Here is a 26,948-nt window from a genome sequence, read left to right as displayed (position 1 = left end):
AACATGAATGGGAATTGTTAACTAAGAAAAGTATTCCAGTTTTCTTAAAATTTAAATACAGGGATCCAGCTAGTATAATCCAAAAGTTTTCTTTATGATTTTCAGACTTCATTGCTATGGAACCCTTGACTGTTGAAAGAGGGGTGCTTCATACCTTATAAGGGTGATAGCAGAGGGAAATTAGGAGCCAGTAGAGAGAGCAAGGATTTAGGTATAAATGATAGGTGATTCCTAATTGTGAAGGTTAGTACCTTAATGCATGGAGATGTGTTCACATCAGAACTCTGTCTTAAGAGTTGCTTTGTAATTTTCCTTCCTTCCTTTTCCCCAAAGCATAAAGGCACAGTACAGATATATTTCATCTTTTTTAGTGTTTTTTTGGGGGTGAACTTTTCACTGTCCTCCCATCATATTACATATGTGACTCAAGGGAAAACAGACAAGCTTAGGTTATGATATAATTATTCACAAGGGAAAACCTCCCTTGAAATAGTTAGTTTTACTTTTTCTTTATTCTTTTCTTTATAGTGAGTCAAAAATGTTCCCCCTTAATTTTATGTAGAAAACAACCTTTATACAATAAAGTAGGAATGGCAGGTTTCACAAGGGAAAAAAGTTGCTGTCAACTTTTTTTCCTCAGCAACATGGAAATTTGGGCAGATTATCTGTTCAGAGGAGGTTTCCTTTATTAATTCTTTTTCCTTTTTTTCACTTAAGACATCTGTTAATATTTCACACAGCCCAACAGATGTTGCAAAGCAAGTCCCATACTTTGTTCTCAAGAGAAATGGCATTTCCTCAGTTGGTTTCCCCCACCTCTGTCACTGGGCCTAGCCTGCTGCTTCTGCATAATTTGCATATATTAAGTTATATAACTTAATGCCATACAAAATTGTAGCTTCCACCTTATTTTTATATAGTAAAGTCTAATTTGATCATAAACTAGTTCACATGTTGCTTTAGAGTTAAGAGTTGCTAAAACTTTTTTAAAAAATCTCCTTTGAGAATGACAACATAATTTCACATATAGGATTAGAGAGTGAATTATTTAAAAATTTTTCTATAAAATAAATGAATTACAAAAGCTTGAGTTGTTTTGCCATTAGGAAGTGCTGATTGTCATGTGATGTGGAACATCATTTTTATTATTTTGGCAAGAACAGGGACAGTTTTGTCTTAACAAGCCATTAGATGAATACCAGCATGTGTCACATGAAAAACCACTGATCTTTAACCCAGCTCAGTACTTAACCAAGCTTTGAAAATGAATAGTGAATAAAAGAAGAGCAAAGGCCAGTTTACTGTCATTACAGATTACGGAATCTGTTAACAGCTGCTGAACTGAACCCTGGGAATTACAGGTATTGTTTTGTGAACTAGCAGAAGTCCTAGAGATGCTTGTTAAATGGCGTATATAAATTATACATTTATTTTATATTTGCTTAGGATTTACATTGTTACAAACAGAGCTAGAAAAACATGAAAATTCTTGAGGACTTTCTCAGTGTACTAAATGCACGCCTTTATCACCAAACCTTACATTTACATATAACTGTCTCAATGAGGTCTCCCTGTTCACAGTTATGGAATTTATTTTAAAAAAGCAATGTACTTTCAGAGAAATTATTAATAAGTATTAAGAAGAAAAGAAAAAATACGGGATATCTCCTCTTCCCTAAACAAAAGTAAAACCACAGACACACACACAAAAAACAAAATCCGTTGCTCATTTGTTCCTTCAGGTAAGTATTCATTGGGGCTGATTACTTGAACTAACGTGTGACTTTTTCTTTTTTTTAATGGAGGAGAAAACCTAAACCTACTTCAATACGCAAATAATGAAAAGATCAGTAACATTTTAAACAGTTAGTTGTGGGAATTATTGCTTACAGAGCCAACAAGAACGAACACACTCGCTTATTCTGCTAGTGGAATTGCACTGTGCCTCCCTATAGTCTTGTTATCCCACACTAACTGAAATGCAAATTCTTTGCAACTAATTGGATCTCATTGAGGGTACATGCACAGTATGTAGCTATATGCAAAAAGATTAAAAAAGATAAAATTTCTCTGTAATTAAAACTTTTAATTACTACCCAGAACATTGGAATCTATAGTATAGGTTTAGAATATATATGTCTAACTTTTTTACAGAATACTCAGCATGAACTATGAAATGCTTAAGTAAAGTATGAGCTCAAAAGTTGGAGCAAAATGTTGACTTACAGAAATCTATAAATTTGACTTTATTGAAATCTTTTGAAAATATATTTTAAATGCTAAACATCATAAATCAGTTTCAAAATGTTTTTTCCCCCTTTAGTTCTCCAGTCTATTTTAACATTGTAAACTGCATATGAGTTTCTTACTTTGTGTAAATGAATTTCTGCTCTGTGTTATGATGAGGTGGAGATACTCACATTCTCATATTGTCTATAATAACTTGGGCACTATTTAGACCTAATTGGTGTACTTCTTAATTTCTAAGGTACATCTCTCATTATCAGTAAACATGGAAAAGCTTACACATAGCCTTTAATATTTGCAGTTCTTTAACCTGAAATACATAAAATCAAGGCAGCAAAAAAGCAGTGGAAGTGATACCTGCCTCCACCCCCCACTCCAGTTTTAAGTAACTTTAATACAAATGATTCCAGATAGTTGTTTCATAATCATCAGACTGTAAAGCCAGTGGACAAACTAAAGAATCATTTTTGTGCCTTGTAGGTATATTTTGTTGTCTCTTATTGTAATAAATCCTGTTGTCTTTGTAAACAAGTCTTACAATCTAGTCAGACTTTCCTTTGATCAAGTCCATTTAGAAGCTATAGTGTACTCTGATACAGATTTTTTGTGAAGAAATATTTCGAACCTTAGAAGGATATCCCGGTGATTTTGAGGCTTATGCCTTGACAATAATATGCAGGTACTAGTTACATTGCAGACCTGTTTCATCTAGAACAACCTCGGACATTGATATCTGAAATAGCTCAGTTTGCCTATGCTCGGTAGCATTTTGTCAGAAGACTGCTGGCCGAGCAGACTAGATTTGGATGTATTAGCTAGTCAGCCTAATAACCCTGTACAGACTGTATTGATTTTCTAGGAGAGAGTTTATGAACTAAATAAACTTGGGGTTGGTGTCTTAATAAACTGCTTCTCTGTCTGTCACATTTAGTTACGGAGCTGCACAGTTTAGGGGGAAAAAAGGCTAATTCTGTTACAGATTGTTCACAGCAGGGTCTCCAAATTAGCCCTTTGTTTTGTAATGCCACCTTGCTTGGGCTCGCTTTGAGCACATTTCTCAGTTTTGCCCTAATGAGTTGCAACACTGATAATGTGGCTGATGATCTTTCATTGATTTCACTATCACTTGCTTGTCTGGTAATTGATCCGTTGCTGAGCCTCTAGTTAATTATATCGGCTTTGACATGGCCCGGTCCACAGGGAATTTCAAGTCTTGCAGAATAACAGTTTTAATAAAAGAGTCTATTACTGCAGGTGCTTGCTGCTGCATGCCAGTTGATTTTTGCGTTGTGTGTGTGTGTGTGTGTGTGTGTGTGTGTGTGTGAGAGAGAGAGAGAGAGAGAGAGAGAGAGAGAGAGAGAGAGAGATGCATGTTGGGGGGAGGATACCAGGGAAAGAAGAAGACTGCTGGACTGAGAGAAAGAGGTGGGGGCTGGCAGAAAAGGAAGAGGGTGTGAAGGAGAGAGGAGGAAAGGAGGGGGGAACTAGAGAGAGCAAGAGGCAGGCGAGAGAGAACACGCAGGCAAAGCGATACAACAGAGCCTGAGAGGAGCGAGGAGGAAGCATGCTATTGACAGTGTCCTTAAGCCTCCCACAAATAACAGCCATTAGTGGGAAGGTCAGGAGCTGAGCAGGCAGCTTGACTGAGGCACTGAGTGCCACTTCAGAAATCAAGAGGCTAGCAAATTTTAGAGGGAGTTTAAGTGGGTAATAGCTAGCTGTAAAGGTACAGTCACTGTTGACAATTGACTCATAGGGTCTTTTCCTGCCCTCCCCCTTCAAGAATATTTTTATTGACCACAGGTGGACTTAATATATTTTAAGGCAACAATTCTTTGGGTTCTTGTTTGCTTCTTCTCAGATATTGAATTTGCTGCTTTTGAGACTTTTTTGTGCTTAATGGTGGTGAACTGGAGGGAAGTTTAACAGAAAAGCTTTCAGGAGATGTCGGTTCTAGAGGGGAAGGCACATTTGTGTCAACATAGTGTACGTTTTCTCATCTTTTCTCATTGTCCACTAATGACACAGAGCTGCCATTGAAGCTCTTTTCTGTTTCTTTTGTTGTTTCAGAGAGTAAGGTTTATTGTTATTCTTCAGTTAAGAAGGAGCAAGGAGAGTGGTACATTTGTCCTCGATATTTGTAGGTGGTTGAAGATTAATGTTCCTTACATTTTAAGTTTAGGAAGGATGGCTTTTTCCTGCTGACTACTTTTATGAGATGACATGAATTTAGCTTTCCATTTTGAAGTTACTGTTTATGTACAGTGCATTTTGTTCAGTTCTGCTTTTCCATAAATAAGGTAGATAAACACTATCTAATAAATAGATGTTTTCTTTTAAAAACCGGTTTAATTAAAAATACGACATGCTATTGAGGTTGTATTTTATCATGCAGGAAAACATCATAGAATTTTCTTTAGAGATCTTGAATGGAAAATGGAGTTTTTATATTCATTACTTTTTCCCTGAAATGGGACAGGCTTTTTTTCTTCATCTTTTTCTTTTTATGATTTTAAAGGATATTGTAAATGCTTCATTCAGGAACTTTAACAAAGGACTTTTCTCCAATTTTGAGCTTTAAGGAAAGGTATAATTTCTTCCTTTGCCATTCAATTTCCTATTAGTTAACATCCAATTTAGTAATCAATGAATGACCTGAGGAACTGGATATTAAGTAGTATATATGTATGTATTTTGCAAATGTTTACTGTGCATCTTCTATGTTAAGAACTGCTAGGTTTATTTACTTACTTCTTAGGGTGTAAAGTTATGTCCCTATGTGTACTATTTTCTCTGGGATTCTGTATGTGCTTATAAAGAGCCTACCATGTTACTATATGACTTTGAGGAGTTAACATTTAGACAACAGCTGAGCCAACTTTACATTCTCTTAACATCTGAATATTTTTCTTTCTTCCAGTATAGCTCGAAAAAAAATGTTTAAGCATAGCGATGTACAAATGTTAAAAGCAAAGACTGATGTCAGGTACTGCATGTTTTAAACCTGAAAGCATTGTTGGGAAAAATTCCCTAGGAAGGGCCCTAGCTTCTCCTTGCCACATGTACTGTCCTTCCGTGATCATGGTGTTGCTTGGGGAGTGCAGAAGTGTGTATCTATCTGTGTGTCTGGAGAGGGGTTAGTGCAGGGTGTCATTTGGTGCCTGACAGTGGAACAGTGCAGTTGACTCTCAGCTCTGCTATCCAATGACATGCAGTGGCTGAGAGTTTGAAGCTGATGGTTGGGTCTCCAGTGCTGCCTGCACACCTGACAGGCAGCTGTTAAACTGAGCAAAAAGGCAAGCTCGGGGAGTCACAATCTATGCATAAATGATAGGGGTATCTGTGCAGAAGGTGCGAAAGAAGCTCTGACCCCCTCCCTCCCCCAAATCTCCCCCTTCCCAAATGAAATGCACAGTTCAGCCAGCTTCTTAACTACACTACACTCCTGCTACTGGCTGCCAAGAGGCTCAAAAAATCCACCTTCACTTTTCAGTCAGAAGAGGCAGAAGTGGATGTGAGAGAAAGAGAGACACAGAGAGACAGAGAGCCAAAGAGGGCAAGAGACTTGACTTTAAGAGACTCCTGTACTGACAACTCCATGCAGTTCGGAACCAGAACGACTGCGGCTGAACCAGGGTTCATGGGGACATGGCAAAACGCTGATACTAACCTTTTATTCAGAATGTCCCAACAGGTAAGTTACTTTCTTTCTTTCTTTTTTTTTTGAAATCTTGAATTGTTATGTGCACTTTTGTTTGTGGTGTTTTTCTTAACATTTAAAAAAAAATGATCAGTTCATAGTTGGGCTCTGTTTTGTCATAACTGTATTACTGGAATGTGCAGGGTTACTTCATGGTTTCCCTAAGGGCTCCTTAAAAGAAAGGGGAAAGGATACTAAAGTAAAAGAAAGCAAAGGCATTTGTGGCAAAGTTTCACAGTACAACCTGAGAAAAGAAAAGACAATTTATTTAATTTGTTTTCTGTTAGAAAATTTTTAAAAAGTCACCACCCAACAACTGTATCTTTCCATCTATATTAGTCAGTTCCTCAAAGTGTCTATCTCAGAGGAGGTTCTCCAACCAGTGATAAAATGTAGGGGCCCCTCCGCACAGCCCAACTGACTTCCTGGGCTGGAAGCAGCGGACTCCGACCTCAGGACAGCAGGCTGTGCAGGAATCGCTGCCAGCGCCCAGAGTCGCCGGAGGAGGCGGCGGGTAGAGGCGGCGGGCATAGCGGGCTGTGCCGGCCGGTCCCAGCTTCTCCGCCCGCCCGCCTGCCTGCACACTTGCCCCAGCGCTCCCCGCCGGCTCGGGCTCCGCACGCCCGCCCGCCCGCCTGCCTGCCCGCCGGCACACTCACGCTCCGGAGCAGCCTCAGCGTCCTCCCCAGAGCCGCTCCTCCGTCCGAGCCACGCTGGCGGTGGCTGGGTGTGCTGGCTCTGCCGAGAAAGCCGAGGTGTTATGCGAGGCCAGCGGCTACTGATAATTAATCACCGGAGCCGGTGGCTTGTACCGTGCGCTCGGTGATACGCGCCCTGCGCGCTAGGCTCCTCTTGCACAATTGCTGGCTCTGCGGCTCCGAGGGGGAGCGAGGGTGAGAGGAAGCAAAGGGAAACAACCAAGAGAAACTTTCCTCTTGGACTGTGCTCAAGCGAGGGAGGGAAGTTCCCTGGTGCCTCCCTCCTAGACATGTCTTGATTTTCAAAAGCCTACACCAAACTCACACAAAGCAAGAGTTAGTATGATATTATCATCCACACAGCACGAAAGTATTACTGACAAATACTTGGACTTTAAGCAGATGACGGTTCGGAAATTAATATTGTTTAACTCATCTAGACAGTACTACAGCTGCTGTCTTTAAGAAACCAGTTTTGTTTGTAAGAGTTCATGACGATTAAATACTTTATTGACTTAATTTAGATTTTTAAAGTATTGATAATGAAAAGAAAAAAAATTACTAGGCTGTAAACTTCCGCAGTTTAGAAATACATCTGCAGAAGATTGTGCACAGAGCCAGGGTTTTGTAGTATTTAACTAGTGAACAGTTTTGTCGCACAGTTCTAGATAGGAGAGATGCATTTGAATAAGGTGTATTTTGACATATCCTGTAGAGGGACCCTGATTACTGCTGATACAGTAAGCTGGGTTTAAATGCAATCAACATAAACCCAATAAGCAACTCTTTATGTGCAGTTTCCCATTCTTGCAAGTTAAGTTCATTTCTTGCCAGAGATAACTCCTTGTCATTGCAGTGTGCTTTGAGATGTGTTTCTGAGGCATATCCCTGTCTGGGTGGCTCTGTTCCTGGCTGGAATACGGAGTGTGTTTTCACTGACCTTAGGATTAAATAGCTTGTGCCACACTTTAAAAATTAGCTGTTACCTTCAGGGTTTCGTGTGAGTTAGTTGGGGGGGGGGGGGGGCGAGTGTGTGTGTGTGTGTGTTGGAAGGGAAGATTGGTTTAGGTCTCCCTCTAGCTAGAAAAGAGTTAATAAAACCAGATAGAGATAATGATCAATTGATAAATGGCTATTGAACCACAGAGATGGTGTTAGATTGCTTCTTTGGCACTAGCCCATTTTCAAGTAGATTTGAATCTAAGGAGACATTAAATTGTGGAAAACATTTTAGCTAAAAAAAAAACAAATTAAAAAATTATATAAATGATGGATCAGAATTAGGAAAATAATTTGAAATCACTCAGAGAGAAAAACTTGTACAACTAAGCTATTATGATATCTTTGATCCAGCTATTTGACTGTGTGGATATAAAAAGATCTATTTTGTGTGTACCTGTGTGTATATATGTGTAATAGTAAGCTTCAGTGACTATATAAACAGAGTAGAAATAGAGGGAAGTAGTTTATGTGTAATGATGCTATACAAAATGATAGTACTAAGTATATACTATTTACTAAACAGTAGTACAATAAAGGGAGAAAAATCACAATTTTAAAAAATGTTGCGATTCAACTATATGTTATTTTTTGGTTTTGATATAGTCAGCGACTCCCCCCGCCCCGCCCCCCGTTTTTCTGCTATGGTTACTAAATGTTTACTTCCTGTGCATTTTTGAAAAGCATGTAAAAGAAGTATGAGTCTACATGGTTTTTTTTTCTACTTAAGGATGACATTTTAGTTTGTATAACTGTTGTATAAACTTAAATTCAAACTATGTATAAATCTAAAAATATATGTGCAGTATATGTTTAATATGTTTATTTTCCTTACCTATATTTCGTCAGCAGTGCTGATTCAAAATGTGTGTGTATGTGTATGTGTGCACAAGAAAGACACTTTTCTTAAAATGGTATCTCTTGAAGCCAACAGTTTCAAGGAATGCTAGTTTCAATATAAACATTAAGCCAGCTTTTGTCTTATTACAGGTAAAAGTTTGTCCAGTTTAATCAGGAATGTAGAATTCTGTATATCTCATTGCTAAGGCATTAAAAAGGTTATTCTGTTATTTTAATTTCTAAGGAAAAAACCTGATTTAGCTCATGAAATAAATTTTATTTGGTATGTTTTTTTATCTCAAGAGTTTTCTGGAATAACATAAAAACTGTAAGATTTGCCTGATCATTTCATTAAATATTAGAGAAGACTGACTAGTATGTTTCAAAACTGAGTTATAGAGAATTCACCACCAGTATTATTTAACTACAGCCAAACTTGTAGTCGGAAATGTCTCATGAATACTGAAATTTAATAATCTAGGTTTGTCTCTTTTATAGGTAAATTAGGAAGTAGAGATATGAAAATCTTTGTTGTTTTGTATGAGCAAAGTAGGATCTGCTTATACGTAAATCTTTCACTTTGTCTAATACTAACAAAAAGATACCACAATATGAAGCCAATTTAGATTTGGTAGAATTAAGTATGTCCTGCTAAAGTTAGAGATATAATAATTTGAGTGCATTTTTCTGCCTCCTTACATTTTTCCCATATTCAATTATGATCTTTTCAAAAGGGATGATTTTTTTTCCATACAGACAAATATTTGATAACCTTAAAGGGCATGCCTCTTGACTTTTGTAAAGGGGAGTTCTTATTTGGTTTACTTTGATCAGTGACAGGCCGAGAATGACCAGAAACCCTTTGCTCATCTTCTCTGTTGATCTCCTAGAGTCTAGAATGTTATTTTACCCATTTTTACCTCATGAAGTTTTTGTTAAAAGCAAAAAATAAGGCCTGCTTTGAAGCTTTTTTTTTTAAATCAGGTTTTTAAAGGTGATTTTTCTAAAATGTTTCGTGTATTTGAGAGACTGGTATATAAAACTCTTTATAAGTACTTCAAGTGATGCAATAGTCTGATATATTTTGAAATCTTTTCAGAAATGAAACCGTAACAGGTAAATGGCTAAGCCCATGTTTTACACGTTTACATTACTAGAGGCATTTTCCTTTAATTATTGGTGAGGTGTATTTAACCTTTTCAAATAAAATGTGGATTCCTTAATAAGGTCTCTTTTCAGACATGAGTGAAATACTAAGTTAGAATTATAAATGACTCTGTGCATCATTATGTAGTAATTTAGGATTCACCCAATGATGTAACACAATTAACAACATAATTTCATTGTGAAACTGTGTCTTATTAAAGAACACTGTCTGACATTCTCTTACAGTTGCTTTATTTAACTTCATGCAAATATTATTAGTAGTGACATTTTTCTATTGTGCATTAGATTCTCTCATTAGCATTATGTGTTAGTTATCACCAGAGAAATAATTTCCTAGATAGGTGAGGGGCAAACCAAGAAAGCTAAAAATTAAATCAATGATTTACATTAATACCAGAGCATCTGCTTACCAGAGATATGACAAAGTAAAGCAAACTTTCTTACTAATATGAAATCTAGCACATTTCAGAGAAATGACATATAAAATATATTGTAAGAAACATACAATAACATTGCCAGAATCCATTTAAAAGCATATTCGATACAAATTTTTCTCCCAGTACTCTCTTAGTTCTTTCTATTCATATAGGCAAACAGAGTTTCATTTTGTTGAATCTATACTTTAAATTGGAAATGATGGTTTTGTCTGACTTCTTACCCTTCTCCCCTAAAAGGGGAGTGTTTATTCACTAACATTTGAGTGTTTATTCACTAACAGCTTAAAAGGCACATATACCATTTTTCTTACAAGTCAGATGCCCAGTGGTATATTGTGGTTTGATTCTTTTTATAGTTCGTACAATACATTTTTATTTTAAACTCTATCCTACTCATGTAGACAACTCTTTTAACATAGGATGTATATTCTTATTTAATCAGAGCCCCGAGTAAAGCAGCTGATAGTTAACGGTCTTTGAAAATGACTTTCATTGCCAGGCATCATCCATTCCTAGGTTTCTGCACTCTTTCCTCCTCTTTTTACTCCCTTTTTAATGATCATCTCTTACTAAAAAAATGATTTAATTGACCAAACTTATGGTCATGATGCTAAAATAAATATTTATATTAGGAGGCATATAATTTCAGCCTGTTGAATTACTAGGCTGCTACCTCCTATTTAGTTCCCCTCTCTAATTTGAGTGATAATAGGTTTTATATTGAAGTGTTAACTATAGACATTTATTCAGATCTAATTCTTAACATCCATTCTGATAATGTAACCCCAAAATAGGAATATTTGGGTAATTGTTAAAATACAAAGCGTAGCATGGAGACAGGTGTCTGTGGAAGTCTATATATAGCATGCAGATTTCACTTACCAGATACTGTCTTAATTTGTAATTCATTGGGGAAGTAGCCATGGAAAAATAGTAAGTTGTATAGATGGTATTTATGTAATGTTAATGCAAGTAAAGCATGCACAAACATAATCTCAAATATGTATGATGCATATGTTAAAAACTTGCCCATACATTTCACGTTTATTTTCAACACACTACATTAAGTGAATTTGAACATAGTAAGTGATCATTTGAAATTATTTATCTCATCTTTCTTTCATTTGCAAACTCATACTCTGTGTGTTTGTGTAATTTGTAAAGCCTTTTGCTGAGGTGAGTCAAGTAACCACAGTTGAAAAATAAATCCCTAAAGGTGCAGATAACTTATCTATAATTGCAGGTATTTTTATAATTATATTTATGAGTGTATCTTAACATTCACTGATAAATCCAATTATTCATACATGCCTTTATGAAAATCTGATTAATGTAGTGACAGGACAGATTTGGGCTACCACAGCAGCACATACTCCCACTCCTGTGTCAGGGTTAAGAGCTGCAGCAAATCCTCCCTAACTAATTAGATGCTGAGTAAGGCATCTCTGAGAAGTTGGGGCAAAAGTGAATGGGTCACAGCCAGAGCAGGATTGCAAGAACTCCAGTGATAGTGAAAGCATTCAAGTTTGCCAGGTCGTTGTGACACAGGGAGCTGATTCCTAAGGAACAGACCGTTACAGATAGTGAGCTGGCGTTATCCTCTTCAATAAAAAACAAAAATTTAGTACTTCTCCCTTCTCACTTTATAGGTATTACAACATTCCTTAAAGAAAGCTACATTGGGCCTCTACCTTTATCAATCTACAAAGCTTTTGAGAGGATTTTCCTTATAAACATGAATAGTCAATGACTCTATACTATAGATGAAGCAGTATTTTCTGAACTTGCTACTCTTGATTAGAACGTATATATCAAAAGGAATGATAGAAGTAACTGAAATTTGCTTTTAGCTTGTGTCTGTAATTTGAATCATAGTGTTTGAACTGATACAGGAAAATCATAGTGTTTGAACTGATATAGGAATTAACTCCTTTCTTTCCAGAGTATTGTCAGGGAACTTTGTGGTAGTAGCAGTAAGAAAAGACTGAATCATGGGATGAGTTTTTCAGTGAGCGAAATTTTCTCTAAGACTCCTTGCTTGTTATTGTCCAAAGAACATGAAATATAATGGTTCCAAGATTTCCTTTCTCATGAGGTTTGGAAGCCTGATTTGTTATATGCATAGAATGAATTCTTCACCATGTGAAAACCCTCTTGTATCCTTCATGGTATGCTTTTGCCACTACATAGCCACCCTTCTCTAGGCCTTGGTCGGAAGATTATATGAAGATTGTAGAAAATGATTGATCTCACCCCTGTCTGCCAAAGCTGTTGCCATTTTTATTTCCCAAAAAGCAGCTGGCTTCCACATTTTGCTTGGTTATCCTCATCTACTGAGGGACCTGGCAGAGGAGGAGAAAGGGAGTTAGTTCAAAGATCCTTTCAGGGAACTTTGACATCTATTTTTAAGCTTTAGGGAAATAAAGGAAAACAGTCATGATTCAGGATTAACAGCCTGACATAAAAGCAACTCATTGTGTAAAAGAGGAAATTTTTTCCTGTAAGATAAACTAGTAAACAGGTGAGAAAATGAGATGAAAAAACATTCTGAGCAACTCAAGCTCTCAGAAGTTTTAATATGTGCCTATGACATTCCCAGAATGATACCTGGAGCTGTGATGTCTAAGTTACTTAAACCTCACTGAGCATGACCTGTACTGCCTTCTTCCCTAGGTTTAAAAGTAAGTTTAGAGAATAGGAAAAAATAAAGGTATTGATTCTTTTTTAATTTATACATTCCTTGTAGGAAGTCTAGAAAATTTCATAGTTATACATTAAAATCCTAAGGTGAAAATTTATGAGTGGAGTTCATTTTGGCGAGAACAGTGTGCAATGTCATTCTGTTTAAACCCTCTATGTAGCATTCCATGCCGCAGTCAGGTTAAGAGACGAGAGGGAGCCCTGTATCATTTCTTCATTCACAGACACTTTCTTAATGGAAGCGCTTATGGAAAAACAATTCATTGCTCAAACCGGCTAGGTTAGAAATCAAATTCTCAGCTTATTAATCATCATTCCAATTAACAACAACAACAAAAAGAATTGATCCTTTAACAACAAAATAGTATCCTTTTGTTTTTCTTTAATTAAGCCCATCAGTTTTTTATTTCTCTGTGTTAAGAAAATGAAAATAATCTTGAACAGTAGGAAGTTACTCATTGAAACACTGATTCTCTTGAGCGTATCTGACATCTTATTTACTCAATAATTTTGGACTGCAGTGTTATTTTGCTACTGTCTTAGGGTTTGTGTGTTGTGGAGGGGGGTATGATTTAAGTCTCACTTCTATTTGGTTGGCAGCAATTTACTTAATACGTGGTTGTCTTCTCTTTTCCCTGTTTCCATAGACCCGATTTCTTTCTTTCTTTATTCTCCTTTCACCTCATCTCTCTTTTTCTGAATTTCTTCTTTCTTTCACTGGCTCTTTTTGCCCTAATATAAAAGAATTGAAATGCACCTGAAATGTAACAGTAATTGAATAAGGAAGGCATCTTTTTGCCAGTCTTCGGCAGAGTTATGAGAAAGAGGTGCCACCCTCAGATGTGGTCCTCAGTGTGTAAGTGCTGACAGGAGGACTGTCCTGAGTTCTGCTATGTAAGGTTTCTGTAAGTAAGGGCGTGATAAAAACATGTAAGCAGGGGCCCAGGCTTATCATTCAAAGGCGCTGAAAGGCAGCTCAATTTGATCCTTCGCCTGTGTAAGAAAGTACTTAACTGAAAAGAGATTTTGCTTTTCTATTTCCCTTCCTTTTTTTAAAAGTAATTCTTGGGCTTATAATTTTGTACAGTTAAACTTCCAGCTACACAGGAGAGAGCATTTCCTTAGACGGAGGAAAATGTGCAAAGTTTTCCTTTAATAGGTTGAAGGTATGACTCTTTGAGACTGAAGTTATTTAATGAGTTAACTGAAACATTTAAAACAGAAATTGAAATGATGGCAGGGCTAATATTAATGTATGATATTATGAAATTGAGATTTAAAAGATGCAGTATATATAACACAATGAAGAATCACTACTGTTTTGTATTTAATAAATTTTAACTCCTTGTCTTACACAGCAGAGAGATTGTTAAAAATGACAAGATTAAAAAATATTCTATATGGGAAAGACATAGCTCTTAGTATTGTACCTGCTGTGCTTTTGTGTGACTGTCATGAAGTTTCCAACTTTATTAAGGTATCTTTTAGTGGCTATCTGTTCTCTAGACAGTTCTTTAGGACTCATATTTAACCAATGTGCTTGAACTGGGGGGCTGGGGAGGAGTGGGGATTTGAAAATAAAAATTTTGGGATAATGAATACTTTACATACCAAAAATAATTACTTTCAACTGGCTTAATATAATACCAAAACTAATATTAAAATGAAAACCTCCATTGACAGAGTTTTAATGCTTTTTTCTTTCATTGCAATTTAAGCAAGAAAGATTTCATTGACTTAAATCATTAGGATGGCTATTTGGGGGACCAGTTAGGCATAGGTAAAGAAAGCTGCCTATCACTGTGCCCTCTGTCACTGACAGAGGGCAGTAGACATGACTACGAGGCCACTTACAAGATATAGGAGAATAATCATACACTGAGCAAGTTCATGAGATTGTCCCTTGAATGAGAATGCCTGCAAACATTCTCTGTGTCGATCTCATGTCAGAACCTAACTCAAGAGTCAGCTAGGTTATCTGCTGCTTTATCTAATACCACTTTTCTTTTATTCTCTCTTTTTTAGGTATAAGTATTATTAGAGTACCAGAAAGAACCCAAACCAAAGCCCGGCTCTAGACTTTGTGGAAAGACTTACTCCCTTGCTATGGAAAATAGTAAAAATCTTACATTGTCACATGGTAGTACACTTACATGTGGAGTACAGACATGCCGAAAGTCTACACCTGTCCATTGGTTGGCTGTGGGAATTAACTGATTTATTTCTAGGTTTGTTGAGCAATTGTTAATGGCTGCCTCAGATGCAGTGAGCATGTGGATTGGCTCACCCTAAAAAGAAATTCTCCGTTTTGGAACTCTCATTTGAATGATTCCTTATACTTTGTATCTTTTTACTCCTTCAGCAGAGCTTTTTGGGGAAGCTCAGTGCCATTCATTGGGAAATAGTGAGATTGATTCTTATGTTGTGAATTATTGTCATTTTCAACCAGTGAGAAACTACATTGCTTTTCAAATAAATGAGAACTAAGCTGGGAGAGAGAAATCAAGATGAGACTTTTTGACTCAAACTACAAATGTCTCATCATTTCCCTTCCCAGCTGTTTTCTTATTTTGTTTTGTTGACAACTTTGGGAAGTAATCATGGGACTGAATCTTAAAATATCTTACCAATCCTATACTCTGCTAAACAGAGTTCATTGTGAAAAATAATTTTTTCATTCTTTATTTTTGGCATTTATTATAAATTAAGGAGAAAGGATAGAAAGAGAAGTCCAGCATCTGGGAGAGCTTGTTTCAGTAGCCGGACTGGAAGCCCAAACCCTGGCTTCATACAGGTGAGATGCGTTAAGGGAATAAAGGACGTACGCATTTAATAAACCCTGCCTGCCTGTCAGCCTGGTTTTTCATGCACTGTTGTTGTTCAAATAAGAAAGAGTGTTCACAACCTGTGGTGAGATTAGAGTAATGAAAATGAAGTGTTAATCTGTTGATAGCAAGCCCATCTCATATCCTGCATCCTGGGCCACATTCATGCGTATATAATATATTCCAGGTTTTCTCATGACCAGAGAAGCTTGATGTTCATTATATTGAAAATAACCTTTTGATAAAGAGTGATGTTATTTTAACTTGTACTAATAATTATTTTTAATGATTTCTTAATAAACCAACTGCTGCCTGCCTTTTGAGTACTCTGATAACCTGTTTTTCTGTATGTGCCAGTGTTCTTATATCTTTGGAATCTTTTTTTTTTTTTTTTTTAACAAATGCAGAATGCTGAGAAGAACCTTAACGTAAGTCCAGTTTGAGATACCCTTTTCTAGAAGCTGGTGACTAACAGAAATAAGGAGTTAAGTGAGCACAGTTCTTTAATCCCCAAAGAACACAGGTTAAATGTTATTGAACATTCATTATCTCATTCTTTATTTTTTTCCTCTTAAAACAATAGAATGCAGATAAAATAATAAAATCAGGAGTCTTTTAGAACTGCTTTGCAGCAGCTGTTATGATGAAAACCTGAGCAGACCAGCCTAAAGTTTTGGTCGTCATGGGTGGAAATTAATTGTGTGTGTGTGTGTGTGTGTGTGTGTGGGTGTGTGAGTGTGGTTTTTTATTTTTCCATAAAATTTCTTTTCTAAAGTAAAGTATATAAATCAACAAGAATGTAATGAATTATACTTTTGCTTGAGTTCATGTTTTAATTTTTTTTTACAATTTACTAATTAATTATTTGAGAAGTCTTTGTTTTCCCCCCTAAAGCTATACAATTAAAGAAGAAAGAGAAAAAGTTTAGTCTTATATTATACCAAGTTGTTTTAAAATTATGTGAACATTTACATGCATGCTGTCCCATAGGATCATCTCTTCAGGAAGCACCTTAGAGATGGTTTCAAGAGAAATATTAAAAGGGTGGGAGAAGTGAATTAATAATTGAGTTCCAGGCATTTGATACTGATTGCTCAAATTTCAAACATAATGGATATTAAAGAAAAATGCTTCCCATAAGGAATGTATCATATCGTCATTGAGATATTGGACCTTAGACTATGTTTATGGAGCTTATATTTAACAGCATTCTTTTTCCTATTTACTGGGAGTTATGGAATGAAATATGATCACTATGATATTGTGAACTATTTTCTTAAAGTTCAAGTTTTTAAGAATCAAGAAAATTTTAGGATTAAAGTCTGATTGTGAAGTAAATTTGGCATATGTTCAAGGGTTTCTTTCTTAAGGTGAAAATGAGAGAAAAATGCTTCTCTCTTAGGAAGGAAACACCTAATTAAAAAATAATCTTTCAAATATGTGGGCCAATGATGAAACATAATTTCAAAACAGCATATGCTAAAGTTGATTTAAATTTTACCATTTCTAATAAGTTGGAATATATCTGACCATAGCTTATTTAGTGCATTTCTATACTGCACAGTATGTCAGAGATTGCCCTAATATAGTTGAGTGAAGCAGAAAGGTACATTCTTTCCTCTGCCAAATAGGGTACTTTTAATTTGTTTATAAAATCCACTAATAGGTAGAAATACTGTGTTGCTGTGGTTGATTGGGAGTAGTGAACGCTGAAAGATTTTTCCTCTTGCATTTGCTTTCAGTTATGAAAAAAAAGCAAACAGTGCATGGTGACTTTGTCATAGACATCTGCTTTTAGGTAATAATCATTTTTAAGGAAATATGCCATGACTTTTGGGGTCATTTGAACCTGCAATAATATCTATTTAATATAAGTATAAATGTCAGATTGTGGCATACATGTGGAGCTAGTAAAGATGAGTATTTGCTGTGATAATATTCATGCATCCTAAATGCTGGCTTTTAAAATTTACCTTGAAGATGTATTTTATTTTCATATTAGGGTCAGTTTTCACTTAAGTACATGATCTTTCAAGAAAGGAAGTGCAGAAGTGTTAACATGTGACCGAACAAAGTGGATATAGATCTGAGTAATAGTTTGATGTGAGCATCTTTTCTGGGCTGCAGAGAAGAATGTGGTTGATTTTAAACCAGTGTGAATGTTTGTTGAACCACTGTGTAAGACCAGGTCATCAGTCCTGGATTTGCTTTAAAAGTTTTTTTAATTATGAAAATGAGTTTTTTTTGCTCTCTACTTATGTTTTATTGAACAACTATATTTTGAGATAGAATTGGCTACCCACTCTCTTACACTGTGTAAGCCCACGAAATACGTATTTTAAAATCTCTGTTCTTAGATATCCTTCTCTTTTTCTTCTACAAACTGCAAACTCTCTGTGGAGTAGGATGACATTTTAAAGATCAGCAGTTGCCTAAAGGGGCCTTGTGGAGGGTAAGGTAAGTTAAATGAGTGGGGACTGTGGTGGACCAGAAAACTCTTGTGTCAACCACAGTGAGGTAGCAGCTCTTTAGCTCCAGCCAATTATTGGCAGGTGGGAATGCAGGCATAGTGTTTTGAGATCCTCCTCTTCTTTTTTAAATGAGGAGCCAGAAATCCAGATTTTTAAGTGAAATCTCCTGATTTTTAAATCTTGGCAACCTTTTCAAATACTTTTTAAAGTGTGTGGTCCAAACAAAACTCATCTGCGGGCTTTATTCAGCCTACTGGCTGCCAGATAGAAACCTCTGTTTTAGATAATATTTTAATGGATGAAGATAATAGTTTCATTGCATGTGATCATTCATCTTGGGAATTCCCCACTGGGATGAACCAAATTCTTCATTTTTTTTCATAATTAAAAACTAAGTTTAGTAAATATATTTCTGGTGCTGATAGTTTTGATGTATAACTTTTCTCATTATGACCCACATATAAAGAAAAATACAATGTGAGCAAAACAAAAAATGGTCAAAGGATTTTACTAAAGGTTAGAAAAATAAGAATTTTTGAATTACAGGGGAAGAAAGGGAGATTTCTAAATTCTAAAAAGAATCCCATGATTTATGTCAGTTACTGATGTAGATAGATGAAAAGCTGAATTCAACCCTAAAAAAAAGCCAAAACTTTTCATCTCACCTTTAAGCAGTGGATTTTTGTCTCTGAATCTTTGTGGAATTGCTATAATTTACCAGGCAATTGATTATGATGTCATAAGGAGAAGATGGACCACAAGGGGAAAACTTCCCCATCCTAATTTGTGCAAGGCCAATATTTTATACAGGCTTCAAGGAAACATCATTTATGTTGTGTAAGATAAGATTTTCGGTGTCTATCTAATTTTCTGAAGGGGCTCTTTAAAAGAAATAATCTATTCATAATTGAAATTCTCCAGGCAAATCAGATATCAACATTTTCAACAGAAAAGGTAATTAATTGGTTTGAATTTCAAATTGAAGGTCACCGTGTTATTGATTTTTGTGGGAATAGGAAACAACATCTTGTTAAAATGATCTACAGGTGAGGTATAGGTGTGCCTAGGCTCTGTCTAGGGGCTTGTTGAGCAGCATCACTGGACAGTATCAGACACAAATCAGAAGGGAGTCATCTCTGATGTAAACATGGTAGGCTGTTGGTTTGCTTCCAGAATTGCAGAGGAGAGTTGAACTGAAGAAAAGACCAGAGATTAACAGTTTGTTTTATAGTAAGTCAGGTATTTCAAATCAAGTGACTGGTGCAGATTGTTACGAATCATCTGTAAGTTTGTCAGAATGACATCGGTATGCCATGTTCTAGAAGTTCAGCATCAACGCAGCCGTGACTTACCACTTTCAGAGACTTTATAACTGGGCTTCAGTAAAATATCTTTAATGCAAGGGGAGGGAAACACTGAAGTAAAGAGGATGGTGAAGAATGGAGGATAAAATAATATACCTTTTTTAGATGCTATTAATTTTTATAACATAACACTTGTGCCTTGTACTTGATACATGGTTTTAGTTTTCCATATGCCAGGCTATTTTAAAGCAGTCATTTCTCTCTTCACTGTGTTTATACTTTTTAAAAATGGTCTAATGTGAAGGTAACATGAACTAAGTGGGTGGCGAACAGTATGCCTTTCTAAACCAGAATAAGTATTTTAATTTTAGCTGTGCTGAACAAGTTGGAAACTTAATGCAGCGTCTTTTTATGGTTCAAAGTAAAATTCTTGAAAAGGGCAAGGCTTCCATTCTAAATACCCTGGAGCTCTTAATGCAGTTATTTCCAGGTTGACATAGTTTTGTGTAGGCATGACAGTGGCACCAACCATCTACATTAAGCCTTAACATTCCACAGAACCATTTCAAGTTTATTATGAGCTTCAAAGCCTGCTCATCCCTAAGAGAATATCAAGTTTAAGCATGTCACTTGGCCATAGTCACAATTAACTTTCTTAAATCAAAAAAGTACTTTTCTTGAATCAAAAAGACTGATTTTCTACAGGTGATCTTTGAAGAAATTTCTCAGTTCAGTACAGATTCATTTTTCTGGTCCACTGTTGCTGCCCTCTGGAGTTCTGTCGATTTTTCCTGTTAGCAATGTTTGGAAACTACCCCAAATAAACCAGGACTCATCACAATTAAAGCTGTGAGATGATGTCAACATTCTTTTTCAGCTTTATTCCTAGAGCTCGAGTCATTGATCCTGTTTTACCAATGCCCAGTTGGGTTTTCATCACAGTACTTAACAGTGTTGCTAATGGGGGAAAAAGATGCTGATGCTGTTCCAAAATTTGGTCGTCTCTACACCATAGAAGGCTAGAGCTTTAAAAATACAGTCTGGCTTGATCTCATGGTACACTGCTTCTCTTCTTAAGAAAAGGAATTCCCTGTTCTTAATGCCTACCCCTTTGGAGGCTCCTGGTCTTTAGTTCCTATCTCAGTTAATAAACCCTCCCTGTCTATACCTTGCATCTCAGAGATGGAACTTGACGGACTAGTCAGCATTGCAAAGGTCACTCTAAAGCTATTGGCAGAGCACACGGCCCTTTGTTGCTCAGTGATGATAATGCTACTGTAGCAGTTAACTGGATGTATTAGACTGAGTTACTTTTCCAGAATACAAAATTATGTATTTTTTCTAAACACCTGATAGAATGTCCATTCACGAACTGTCTCATTGTATTTTCAAAAGGGATCTTAACGATACTTGAAATAATCAGTGCTTTGCCCATAGGAAGGAATCATATATGCAGAGTGTGTCCATTGTACTGCTTTGCTTCAGTGAAAATAGTTCTAAGTTACATTCATGTTTTAGAGTTTTCATATTGTTTGGAACAAATAATATCCCCAAAATTTGAAAATCCAAGGTGTTCCAAAAAGTTTCCTATGGTAGGTATAATTTTTTTCTGTTATTATAATAATACTTAAAATCATATTATGAACTGACTTTTTTAAAGGAAAAAAATACCTTATAAAAATTCGTTTCCTTTTATGTTTTCTTCCACAAATGTGAAAGGTGGAAATACCTTCCTGATCTCAGGTTTTAACTTTAAATATAGTGCAACAGTGGGTTTCACCATTTTTGTATATGTTCTAATCTACTAACTGAAATACTAAATGATATTCAAAATAATGTAAGAATAATGAATAAATGATCAAACTAATTATTTGAGGCAGAGGAACTATACTTAAAATAGTTTTATATTTTGCATGCTTACATTGGTTTTATGGTACTAGTGTAGTCTTAATACAATTTCTGTACACAGGTAAGCAGCTTTTCCTTACCTTTCATTTAATAAAAATGAGTAAAGATCCAAAATGTTAAAGTGCCAATGAATTTTACTAATTGTTTTTATTTATGCATGTACTTTGGACTACCGTAGTTTCCCAAAAGTGAGAGGTGCCACATACTCTTCCATCCCCAAGTTCTGTTTGGTCCCAACTGGGTTGTTTAAGCAAGTTAGACATTTAAAATTACTTCCTCTTTGGTTTCAGAATGAATATAAGTGAAGGCTCAAAGAAATCCCTTTATTTTACCATTTAGTATCTTTGAATAGTGCATATTTTGTCCTACCTTCATTTCATTCATTCATTCATTCAGTCATTTATTATTGAGCTAGATAAGCACATCTAAAGTAGCATATATCCTCTTTCCAAAATGGTGTGGTAAATCAGCATTCAAATAATTTTTGTTGCAGTAATTCAATAATCAAAAGAACTAAACAAACTGATTTAAAGTAGAATGTTCACCATTAAGTTCAGACAGTGAACAATATTTGAAAACAAAGTATAATGACACAGTTTTATGTTGTAGGTTCTTCCTGACCTAAACGTTTGTTAAAAAATTTTTTTCCCCTTTAACCTACCTTTGTTGAAGGGACTTCCTTTTTCTTTATCTTAGAGGTATGTTTATCTTAGGATAATAATCATTTCATGCTGTTCATATTTTTTTCTAGTTGACCCATTCTCCAGACCTCAAAAAACTTTTTAAAGTGGATATAAATACCATTTTAATTAGACCAATGCAATCCAATACTACAACTAGCCAGAGATGGAAGAAACATGCTGGAAGTTAATACAACCCAAATCAACCATAGCCAGACAATTCCCCTGGTCTGTATAACAACCCCCTTACCCACCTCCACAATTAAATGACCCTGTTGTTCTGGAGTTTCAACAAGACACTTAAGGTTCATTTAAAAAAAAATGATCATCCTTTACAGGATTCTTTGCTCTTGCATTTCTCTCTTTCCCTTGCCACACAGCTGTCACTGGTATAAGAAAAAGATTGGGGGAGGGGAGGAGGAGGAAGCCCTGTTCAAATCGTGTCACGTAGCACTAATTCATCTGCTCTCATTAGAGGGAGCGAGGGACAGCAGTGATGGCCAAGAGCTGCACTCCACACATGACACGCGAACAGTTTGGGGAATAGAAAATTGCTTTCTCAGGAAGCCCAGCCAATTAAGGACTTGACCATATTGAATGTCAAGTGTTAATTTAGGTTTTTCTTCATTTTCCCAGTAGTAATGCAGGTCCTGTGATGAGCAAATACATGTCAAGTAAAAGTTGATTGCATGAAGGACCCGGGTATTATATGTCACTGACAAGTCACAAATGTACTGAAGTCTTTTAACCCCTTAGGTGAGTGCGATGGGGGAGGGGAAGGGGAGAAGGGGATAAGGGGATTAATGGTACCATAATGATAAGAATATAGATAGTTTAAGTTGGGCATCTTGGATAGGACAGGCAGTAATGGTAATTTCATGCAAAAACCAGGGATAGGACAAATCCTGTTTTCAGGGCATAGAGCCCATGAAATGCATACAATATGATTCTTCCCTATTGCAAACCTACTGCCCAGAATACATATTCTGTCTTCAAAGATTTTATAAAAAGGGAAAGTAGTGTACTCTATGGTCCTGACCTAGGAAATTCCTTATTATTTCCTTTGAACGAAATTAAACATTTATTAAATAATCATACTATTTTGGACATTTTAACACTTGGCTCAGTGCAGCTGTAATATCTCTGGCTATTTATAATTTCAGTTTCTAATCAAATATTCATTTACAAAACTGACTCTGTAAAACTGACTCTGTGACTTTTACTGTGTCACAGAAAAGATGCAAAAGATTGAAAGACCGTTTGTTTTCTGTCATGAGAATCTCTGTGAGGCAGTGTTTAGTCAGTAGAAACTGGTGGAAGGTCCATCATTGTATCTGCTTTCATTCTCTGCCCAGTTGTAGAAGGGAAGAGATTTAAACTTCAGTGAGTGAGGTAACTTTGCCTTTTTAAAAACTAAATCTTGAACATTGCCCATCATGTATAGCATCTCATTTCCATTCATCAACGTTCATTTACATATGAATGCCCCAAAAATAACAGAATGTCTGTTTCTGTTGCAGTTGTACAAGTAGCAAATAAAAATACCCCCACAGTCTAAGATACTGCTGCCTGTAGTTTAAACAATCTAAAGTGAAACTCAGAGCACTTACAATGTTGCTATTTTTAAATTCATTGTAGTTAGAACCACTTTCTCCCTTTATACTAATGAAGACATGATCTTAGAACACTTTTCTTGAAACTTATATTTATTCAAAAAACTTAACGCACTTGGCCTTTGTTGGCAATTCTTACACCTTGAAAACTTATCTGATAATGCTTCAATTTTGGCAGTAAAAATAATAACAGTCATCTCTTCCTCAGGTTAGAAATTGTGCTGACATTATATTAAAAGCTAAATTTACATTCAGGAACAATCAGGAAACAGTGACAATAACATGATGTTTAATAAAATTGGTTTTTCTTAAGAAAGGAACATTAGGCTTCTGAATGCTGGGATGTAATATCAGTTCTTCAACATCTCCCCTCCCTGTCTCAAACCTAACCAAATAAAATAAGCTTAGCCCTTCCTTCTCTTCCTATTTTTATAAGCTCTGTCGGTGGAACTCCAGTGGCATTGCACGAATACTGTTTAATTACAATCCAATTGTCAGCAGCTTCTCTTCCGCTGGGTGTGCTGAGAGACTTAAGTAAGTTTCTATAAAGTAAATTCTGATGATGGCAGCTCGGGTTGCTGATTCAAGTTATTCCTACTCTTCTGTGTCATTTTTGACGGATGGTACCTAATGCAATCAACCACAGGCCAAGAAAGCCTTTTCTTTGGTCGTGTTAGTAACTGGACCAAGAGTTCCCCTCCTCCCTGGACCTCTCCATCAGATGCTCACTCCTTCCTGCTGCCCCCACCAATACTTCAGCCCAAATAGGAAAGCAAAAAGAACCACAGTCCAACCCTAGGACCGGCTTTTCCTAAATCTCCATTTCCCTGTGGTGAAGCCGAAGCTGAAGCTGCTTCCCTTTGCGTGTGTTTTTGATAAATTTAAGAAGTCAAATCGCTGACACAGATAGATAATCCGAGTGTATAGGGTGAAGAGTTATAAATTAACACATTATTCCCTCTTAATGTGAAATACTTGAGAATGCATTTTCTCAGTCCCCTGACATCTACCCAGTGAGGGCTCACATTGTACTTTTCAAGTGGCATTGATTTGTTAAAGCGCTGAATTAGCATCTCCGGCCAGCTGCTTGATCCAGTGTTGTGTCGCGGGGCTCCAATTCCTCCCTTTTTTCCCTTCAGTCTCCCTTTCTTTTCTCTCCCTTTCCCTGCTTCTTTCCATTTCACTCCTCCCCTTCTCATTTTTACTCTCTTTCTCTCTCATCCTCTTCTTTCCTGTAGCTTGCTTTTCTTTCAGTCTGTTTTCATCCCACACCGTCTCCTTCCTTTTTCCTTCCTTCTCTCTTTTATGCACACATCTTTCCTTTCAGATCTCCTTGCCTCTGAGGCTTGCTGGCTCACTCAGGTTTAGAATCTGTTTACTGCCTGTGTATGGGATAGTGGTAGTTGATTTAGCCAGTCCCATAACTCCAAGTGCACTCTTTTTGAGAAGAATAAATTAACCTGTGTATGTTTGTGCTTCTTGTACTAGAAGTTGGTGAGAAAAGTCTCACCTATCTTGCTTTCTAAAAATTGAAAGGTAACTGACAAAACTTTTGAACTTGTATTTTTAAATGTCATTTAACAGTAAAATTTTCTTTTAGTTAGAAGAAAAAAAATCACCTATGGTTATCACAGATTTGATCATTCCATATATACCCACCAAAGTAAGTTGGTATTTTTGCAACTCTTGGATTTTTGCGACTTTTTGCATTTCAGTGACTTATTGATTTGACTTTCTTTTCTAGCAGGTTCTATATTGTTCTGATTCCACTTATTTGTAATGGCACACTTTCACATAAAATGTGATTTTCTCACTATGATGCATCACTGTACCATAACAGTGAATAGATTATAAAATTGGTTGACAGTTTTTTTAGAAATAAAATGAGATTGGTTATCACTTCTTTTAGTATTGTATCTCAAAGTTTCAGAGATCTTCAGAGGAAATGCATCACAAATGAGAGGGCTTAATGCAGTGTTTGTGCTGGTACCCAGATCCTTGCTCTTTTCTTTGAGTATTGGTCCAAGATACTTTGGGATCACTGTCTTGATTAATTTGATATGAGTAAAAAAGTGTTTCTGCCTGGATTTAAATAGAAATTATCCAGTGTAATTTTAGTCTCATGGCTTCATGTGCTGCTATCTTCAAATTTACTAAATTTTCCATTAGTAACATCAAAATTGAAATTTAAATATACATTGATAATAAACTAGACTACTTGAAAAAAAATCAAATGTTTTTATTGCTGTTTTATGTAAATTAAAAGGGCAGTTTGATTTCAGCCATTTCCATTTTGAAATGGAAATATTTTCATAGGGTTTAATAATCTCTGCAGCTTTGTTCAGTTAATTTCCTCACCCTTGTCCCCCAAGTCAAATAAAATTCCTTAAAAAAAATTAACTGGCTGTCCTCCTATCTAGAATTAGCATGGCTTGGCGAAGGTGAAGGGATTCGACTGACTTTTTAAAGCATGATAATATCTGTTTAAAGGGGGGAAAAAATCTTTTAACTAGGGCTTAAGACTAATTCCATCTACCAAGGAGCCAAAAATTACCCTAAAGAAGACATTTTGGTTTTATTTTATATTTGCATGTGTTAACTTGCTTGGAGATCATTTTGTATTTTTGGTTATTCTCTTAGATAAAATAAGGTGTTCCTCATTTGTTACTGAGAAGGGAACATGGCTTCACTCAAGAAGAGTAAATTTGGAACACCTGATGTTTGTTGCAGGACTAATTACACATCACCTGACTGTAGTTCAGGGCCATGACAAGAAAGAGGGATTTGTTTCTTCTTAGAACTGCCAGTGACTTTCGTGAGAAGAGGAATAAGAAGATAAAAATAATAGGACAAGGTTGAAAGTGAAAGTGCCCCATATGAATATAGTTAATGATAGAAAGGGAAAAAAATAATAATCAGGAAAGTAAAAAAAAAACCAACAAAAACAACAAAACCTGGAAGACATACTTTAATGGTGGGAGAGAAGTTGAGAATAAAGAGAAAAAGGATGTTTGGGGAACAAAATTATGGTATCTGGTAACAGCAAAATTAATCTGTAAAAGTGTCAACAATTAAAAAACCTTAAGTGGAAATAAAACAGAAGTCAATAAAAAATAATATTTTATTGGTTTTAAAGGCCTAATGGCATCAGAGTTTAAAATTAATTAAAACATTTAAAAACTTTCAATGTGATTTTAATATTTCATTTGTTGTACATGCATGTATTTTTTTATTCCTTAGTTTGTCAGTTATGCTCCTTGGAAAGTAGACACCTCTGCACAAGTAATACATCAATAAATCCATTTTAAAAAATTAATTTGTTGCTTGTACTTTAACCACATGAGATGGTTAAGTATGGA

At 36.0% G+C, this 26,948-nt stretch overlaps 1 protein-coding gene across 1 annotated transcript in view; it reads left to right on the top strand.

The window, feature by feature from the left end:
* Window positions 1-26,948, top strand: part of BNC2 (basonuclin zinc finger protein 2) — a 410,152-nt gene that overhangs the window by 124,018 nt on the left and 259,186 nt on the right. Inside the window, exon 3 of the mRNA XM_054583184.1 lies at window positions 5,741-5,941. Within this exon, the coding sequence (XP_054439159.1) occupies window positions 5,741-5,941 (201 nt within the window). The remainder of the gene's footprint in view (window positions 1-5,740; window positions 5,942-26,948) is intronic.

This window comes from Pteronotus mesoamericanus, unplaced genomic scaffold (genome assembly GCF_021234165.1).
Source record: "Pteronotus mesoamericanus isolate MK-2021 breed Mesoamerican mustached bat unplaced genomic scaffold, CSHL_Meso_final contig_73, whole genome shotgun sequence".
Lineage (NCBI taxonomy): Eukaryota > Metazoa > Chordata > Mammalia > Chiroptera > Mormoopidae > Pteronotus > Pteronotus mesoamericanus.
Note: the sequence above shows the minus strand (reverse complement) of the source record. Positions and strands in the feature narration are given on the sequence as shown.